The 7,162-nt window shown below is 39.1% G+C and overlaps 1 protein-coding gene across 4 annotated transcripts in view; it reads right to left on the bottom strand.

The window, feature by feature from the left end:
- The window catches only part of slc38a10 (solute carrier family 38 member 10), a 34,142-nt gene that overhangs the window by 2,300 nt on the left and 24,680 nt on the right, over positions 1–7,162 (bottom strand). For 2 of the 4 annotated variants that reach the window (XM_024285628.2, XM_024285627.2), the window contains exons 13-17: positions 3,921–4,091; positions 3,378–3,845; positions 1,884–1,949; positions 1,631–1,651; positions 1,292–1,432 (exon numbers count right to left, since the gene is read on the bottom strand). In XM_024285628.2, the coding sequence (XP_024141396.1) occupies positions 1,292–1,432; positions 1,631–1,651; positions 1,884–1,949; positions 3,378–3,845; positions 3,921–4,091 (867 nt within the window). The remainder of the gene's footprint in view (positions 1–1,291; positions 1,433–1,630; positions 1,652–1,883; positions 1,950–3,377; positions 3,846–3,920; positions 4,092–7,162) is intronic. The other 2 variants (XM_024285630.2, XM_024285629.2) reach the window with 2 other exon arrangements.

The raw sequence follows: 7,162 nt of genomic DNA, 5'->3' as shown, positions 1-7,162 counted from the left end.
ACTGAAGCTGATAGCTGAAAATGCTGAAATTGATGGCTAAAAATACTGAAGCTGATAGCTGAAAATGCTGAAATTGATGGCTAAAAATGCTGAAGCTGATAGCTGAAAATGCTGAAATTGATGTCTAAAAATACTGAAGCTGATAACTGAAAATGCTGAAATTGATGTCTAAAAATACTGAAGCTGATAACTGAAAATGCTGAAATTGATGGCTAAAAATGCTGAAGCTGATAGCCACTAAAATATAAGCTAAATTCCAAATTAGCCCAAAAATTAGAGAAAAAAACCATAGGCTAGCCAAAACAGCTAGCATGTGGCTGAAAAAATAATGAAACTTCAAAAATTGAAAAAAAGCCAAAACAGCTAGCTAACACGTAGCTCAAAAATAGCTAAACTCCAAAATAGCCTACAAAATCTTAGTTTATGCCAAAATAGGCCAAAAAGTTAGCAAATTGCCCATTTTTAAAACTTTAAAACTGTAACTTTTTAACATAATCATGAACTAGATATATAGCATTACCTGTGCTAATGCTAGTGTGAATGCTGTAAACTGAATTTGGCCGCTAAGGATGCTAGAGCTGAAAAGCCAATAGCCACCAAAATACTAGCTAAATGCCAAATTAGCCAAAAAATCTAAAAAAAAATAGGTTAGCCAAAACAGCTAGCTAGCATGTGGTTGAAATATTAGCCAAAATAGACCAAAAAGCTAACAGAATGCCAATTTTAGAAACTTTAAAACTGTGAAATTTTAAAATAATTATGAATAAAAAAAGGCAGGAATATTATTCCAGAATAAATCAATTTAACCCTTAAATAACTTTTAATAATTTACTCTCCATAAAATAATTTTGTCAAAATTATACAAGTAAGAAATAAGTGCAAGATAACACCAGACTATTAATAACAATAAAATAAAATGATCTGGAGGGCCGGATCCGGCCCTCGGGCCTTGACTTCGTCACATGTGACGTAGTGACTGTGTGGCCCGGCTTCGTCTTAGAACTTGTGCGGACCAGAGGAATCTAACAGTTTAACAAAGCATCACCGCGCTGGGAGCCGTCCACAGTGACGTGATGAGATTTCTACCCAGTGGTCTGAATGTCAAAGTGAAGAAATTCAATGACGAATGAGTCCATTCATTAAACATCTGTAAAACATTTCACCTCAAAGATCCCAACTTTTCTGACTTTTTCCACATAAGTTTTCATCTGTGGAACATGCGCAAGAGAAGTTCAGGAGAATATGTATGATTCATGAACATCTCCAGGAACCTGATGATGCATGTACACACCAGCAGGCTGCTTCTGGTGGATCTCTTTGTGCTGCTCCTCTATGACGGCCAGCAGCTTCTCCTGCTGGTCCAGGAGTCTCTTCTGTTGCTCCTGTTGCTCCTTGATGACCTGCAGAAGCATGGCGTGGTCCATCTGGCCCTCTGTGTGAAGATCAGAACACAAAAACACAGAAAAAGAAGTTAAAAGTAGCCTTAAGAAGAATGGAGTGGTTACTAACTATTTTATTCAAACAGACTCACTAAGTTTAGGTTTCTACACCGGAACATGAATTATGAATAAAAGCGGTTTAAGCCAAACATTTTTACAAAGAGAAGAAGAAGCCAAGAGAAAACTCCTACCTGCAACCAGCTTTTTTATCACTGCGGTTCGAATCCGGCAGAGAAAAAGAAAATAAAAAGAGGATAGAGAAGAGAGGGCAAAAGTAAACGTAGGAATGTGGAAGTCAACCAGCCAACAGAGAGCCATAAAAGCACCGGGGGGGTCGGAGAGCCAAGTACGTCACCAAGAGACCGCCAAATGTCAAACATGCCCGGATGGAGAACGGAGAGGAACTGCAATATTATTTCATCAGGAGTTTTTCAGTCCACTCACCGTCCATCTTCTCGTCTGCCGTGTCTTTGTTCTCCTCACCGCGATGCTCTCCTTCAGGAGGCGGAGCTGGAAAACATGCAGATCATCAAAGGTCATCGATGTATTTCAAGTTCCTCCTACAGGTAAAGACTCAGCCAGCAAAGCTAACGGACACATTTGGTGTAAAAGTGGGCAGAAAATGTGGGTCCGATCGGGTTTGTCTGCAGTTTCTGTGGTAGTCTCACCTGTGTTTGCCTACATTGACCTAAGTGGACAATCAGTGAATGGCTCGCTATGCTAGCCAACTGCGCAGTGGATGCATAGCACGCCATCGAGCTAGCAAGCTCCACTGTAGAAAATTAGCAAGCTCCGCTGTATTGAGCTAGCAAGCTCTACTGTTCCTAGCTTTGCTATATCAAGCTAGTGAGCTTAACTGTAGCTAGCTCTGTAGTAGAGAACTAGTGAGCCCCGCTGTATTAAGCTAGCAAGCTCCACTGTAGCTAAATCTGTTGTATCAAGCTAGCAAGCTCCACTGTAGCTAAATCTGCTGTATCAAGCTAGCAAGCTTTGCTGTATCAAGCTAGCGAGCTTCGCTTTAACAAGCTAGCGAGCTCCGCTGTATCGAGCTAGCGAGCTCCGCAGTAACAAGCTAGCAAGCTCCGCTGTATCGAGCTAGCGAGCTCTGCTGTAGCAAGCTAGCAAGCTTTGCTGTATCAAGCTAGCGAGCTCCGCAGTAACAAGCTAGCGAGCTCCGCTGTATCGAGCTAGCGAGCTCTGCTGTATCGAGCTAGCCAACTTTGCTGTATCAAGCTAGCGAGCTCCACTTTAACAAGCTAGCGAGCTTCGCTGTATCGAGCTAGCAAGCTCCACTGTAACAAGCTAGCTAGCTCTGCTGTATCAAGCTAGCGAGCTCCGCTGTGACAAGCTCGCTAGCTCTGCTGTATCAAGCTAGCGAGCTCCGCAGTAACAAGCTAGCAAGCTCTGCTGTATCAAGCTAGCTAGCTCTGCTGTATCAAGCTAGCGAGCTCCACTGTAACAAGCTAGCTAGCTCTGCTGTATCAAGCTAGCAAACTTTACTGTATCAAGCTAGCAAACTTTACTGTATCAAGCTAGCAAGCTCCGTTGTATTGAGCTAGCGAGCTTCGCTGTAACAAGCTAGCAAGCTCCGTTGTATTGAGCTAGCGAGCTTCGCTGTAACAAGCTAGCGAGCTCCGCTGTATCAAGCTAGCGAGCTCCACTGTAGCTAGCTCCGTAGTAGAAAGATGGTGAGCTCTGGTGTATCGAGCTAGTAGGCTCCGCTCTGGTGATCTAGCGAGCTCACCAGTGTTCACCAGGCAGCTGGTTAGCATAGCGAGCCAACCCACTGAGTGTCCATTTAGGCCGACATGTGGGCAAACACATGTGGAGCCACCAGAGAAACTGCAGACAAATTGGATCAAGTCCCTCATTTTCTGCCACTTGTAAACCACATGGGCTCATCTGGCCTTTCTGGCTGTGGAGAACCAGAATATGAACCTTTTCCAGCCTCTTCAGGACGTTTTCCCGCTTCTTCCACTACTGCCGCCGCCTGATTGGCCACTTCCCCTCCATTCCCAGCTCCAGCCTCTTTAAGCTCCTCCTCTTTTCGTGGAGCTTCGTCCTGCTTCTTTTCAGCAGGTTTCTCCAGCACCTCACTGGACTTGACCCGGCCGTCTGGTTCCAGTTTGTCTTTCTGCACGGCAGCCTGCTCCTGCTTCACCTCCTGCTTCACCTCCTGCTTCACCTCCTGCTTCACCTCCTGCTTCACCTCCTTGTCCGGAACCTTCGGAGGATTTCCTCCATTTTCTTTCATCCCGGCGACTTCCTGGACGGCTCCTCCAGGAGGGAGAGGCTGCTTCTTGTCCTCCTCCAGCTCCTCGTCATTCTTCCTGGAGTCTACCTGGACCTTATCGTGAGGGATGGGCGGCTCGTGGCGGTGTGCGTCTCCCTCCGGCACGGCGACGCCTGCATGAAGACAAAAAACGGATTCAGCGTCGCTCAAAGTGCAGCTATGGTTCCAGGTGTGGAGCAGGTTCTAACCAGCATCCGGGCGGTCCAGCTGCAAGGTGTCCTCTTTTTTCTTCTCAGATGATTCTAGAGGTCCTTTGATCTGTGGGGGCTCCGCTTGACCCCTCTCTGCCGGTTCTCCACCCCCCGCAGGTACAAGTTCAGGCTTTTTTATATCCACGGGCTTCTTAAGTGGTGACTTGTCTGTGTGGAAGAACACAACGAGGTGTGAGTAAAAACCCAGAGCTCCAAACACAACTTTAACACAAAGTAATTATAGAAAAAACAAAACAGATTTATCGGACGGAGATTCATCTAAATCAGGGGTGTCAAACTCAATCGCACAAGGGGCCAAAATCCAAAACACAACTTAGGTTGCAGACCGAACAGAATAAACACTTATTGAACACTACAAAACAAAACTTTTCAAACTTTAAAACCATAACTTTTAACATAATTATGAACTACATTTATTATAATATATATAAGCTGAATTTGGCTGCTGTAGATGCTAGTGCAGATAGTTGAAAATGCTGAAACTGATGGGTAAAAACACTGAAGCTGATAGCCAGCTAAAATGTTAGCTAAATTCCAAATTAGCCTAAAAAAAATTTAGGTTAGCTAAAACAGCTAGCATGTAGCTGAAAAAATAGCTCAATGTCAAAATAGCCTAAAAAACTGAAAAAAGGCTTAAATTAGCAGCTAGCATGTAGCTGAAAAAATAGCTAAATGTCAAAATAGCCTAAAAAACTAAAAAAAAGCTTAAATTAGCAGCTAGCATGTAGCTGAAAAAATAGCTAAATGTCAAAATAGCCTAAAAAACTAAAAAAAAAGCTTAAATTAGCAGCTAGCATGTAGCTGAAAAAATAGCTAAATGTCAGAATAGCCTAAAAAACTAAAAAAAGCTTAAATTAGCAAAAACAGCTAGCATAAAACTGAAAAAATAGTTAAATTTCAAAATAGCCTAAAAAACTAAAACAAAGCTTAAATTAGCAGCTAGCATGTAGCTGAGCAAATAGCTAAATGTCAAAATAGCCAAAAAAACTAAAAAAAAGCTTAAACTAGCAAAAACAGCTAGCATGCAGCTGAAAAAATAGCTAAATTTCAAAATAGCCTAAAAAACTGAAAAAAGCTTAAATTAGTCAAAACAGTTAGTGTGTTATTACCCTAAAAATATATATTAGCCTAACTCCAAAACATCCTTAAAAAAAGCAGAAATGAGCCAAAACAGCTAGCATGTTGCTGAAATATTAACAAAACTCCAAAAGGGCCTAAAAAAAATCTTAGTAAATGCCAAAATAGTCCAAAAAGCTAGCGGTGATCAGCTAGCCTCACGAGCTCCCCCAGCTCATGTACAATCGTGTAGACGCCGGCTGTAATGAGTACTCGGATTCTCGTGATCTGATCCTGAAAATTCAAGTACAAGTATTCGCAACGTCCAAGATCGCAGATTTTCAATCTTCATAAATACAGTAGAGTGTAGTAAAATATTATCTGGGGATGACGTATTATAATGTTGGATTGTACATTTATTAAACTAAAATAAATCAAAATGTGCAGTTTTCCACTGTCAACAGAAGTAAACAAATCTTCAAAATAAAGTGTCGGTGAAGCTTCCTGTTTTCAAAGTAAAACTAGCAAGAGCGTATTTCTGTTCTGAAAAAACAAATTTAACACCAGAACTTTGGCTTTAGTGTTTAAATTACATTTTAAACACTGGAGAACATTTTTAGGATTTGTAATTATATAATCAAAGCCAACAATGAATTTTATGTTACTGCTGACCTTAACCAGAAGGTTGATAAAAACAAGTTTAAATTGACAAACATTTCTTTCTTTCTACCTAATTTTTTTCAGTTTTTGTTGATTCTGATTGCCTGTACCAAATAAAGGTATAAATGATGATTTAATGAATGTATTTTAAGTTTTCATACACACACATATTAAAAAGTAAGAATCGGGGTTCGATTCATAAATAAAAGATAAAGAAACACTGATTTAAGTACAGATTTTACCTCCTTTTATCCTGGAGATTTCAATTGTAAAGTTTAAGAAAATTAAATGTCGATTTTAGACTAAATTGTTTACTTTTTTGGCATCAGAGTGTCGAGAAACCACAGATTTTTTGTGCCAAGGTTCAGGTTTTACTGTTGTGACTGTTTGAGACTAAATCCTCCACTAGGTGGCAGCAAACGCCACATTTGAAAGGAAAGGCTAATAGATAAATTTATGATAAATTAGAGTTGAAACTAACAAATAGGTGATGAATTAATTGGGAGAAAATAGAAAACAAACAAAATTAAGCAAGAAAACACACTATAAATAAATAAGAATGAATGAAAGGTGAGGATAAGGATCAATTATTCAATTTTTAAATGTAATACAATCCAAATTCTTCACTTTAAAGCCTCATTTAAGTCGGTTTCTTTTATCTAGACCAGGAGTCTGCGGCTCTATCGCTCTTATGGCTCTCTGACTAAAGAAAAATAAATAATAATTTTAAAAAAAATTGGTGATTAGCCGTTATTTTAGCAATATACTAACGTTTTTGGATAATTTGTTATCTAGTGGGGTTTTTAGGATATTTTAGAGTTTTAGCTTCTATTTTAGCAACAAGCTAACGTTTTTGACTAATTTAGTTTACTGAGGAATTTTAGGCTAATTTGGAGTTTAGCTAATATTTTAGTAAAATGCTGATATTTTCAGCTAATTTGTTATCTACTGAAATATTTTTGGAAAATTTAGCGTCTATTTTAGCAACATGCTAACATTTTTGACCAATTTAGTTTAGTGAGGGACTTTAGGGTATTATGGAGTTCAGCTAGTAATTTAGCAACAAGCTAGCTTTTTTGGCAGATTTGGCCTCTAAGTAGTTTTTTATGCTATTTTGGAGTTTAGCTAATATTTTAGTAATATGCTAATATTTTTAGCTAATTTGTTATCTACTTGGGGTTTTAGGCTAATTTTGAGTTTTAGCTTCTATTTTAGCAACATGCTAACATTTTTGACTAATTTAGTTTACTGAGGAATTTTAGGCTAATTTGGAGTTTAGCTAGTATTTTAGTAAAATGCTGATGTTTTCAGCTAATTTGTTATCTACTGAAATATTTTTAGACAATTTAGAATTTAGCAGATTTAATTTACAGAGAAATGTTGTAATTTGAAGTTGAGCTAGTAATTAAGCTACTAGCTAGCTTTTTTGCTGCTAAAGGTAAAAACATAAAAAATAAATCCCATTTTGAGAGATGCTAGTTTCTTTTTATATATTTTTTGCT

Source organism: Oryzias melastigma, linkage group LG19 (genome assembly GCF_002922805.2).
Source record: "Oryzias melastigma strain HK-1 linkage group LG19, ASM292280v2, whole genome shotgun sequence".
Classification (NCBI taxonomy): Eukaryota; Metazoa; Chordata; class Actinopteri; order Beloniformes; family Adrianichthyidae; genus Oryzias; species Oryzias melastigma.
This window is presented reverse-complemented; position numbering and strand designations above follow the sequence as displayed.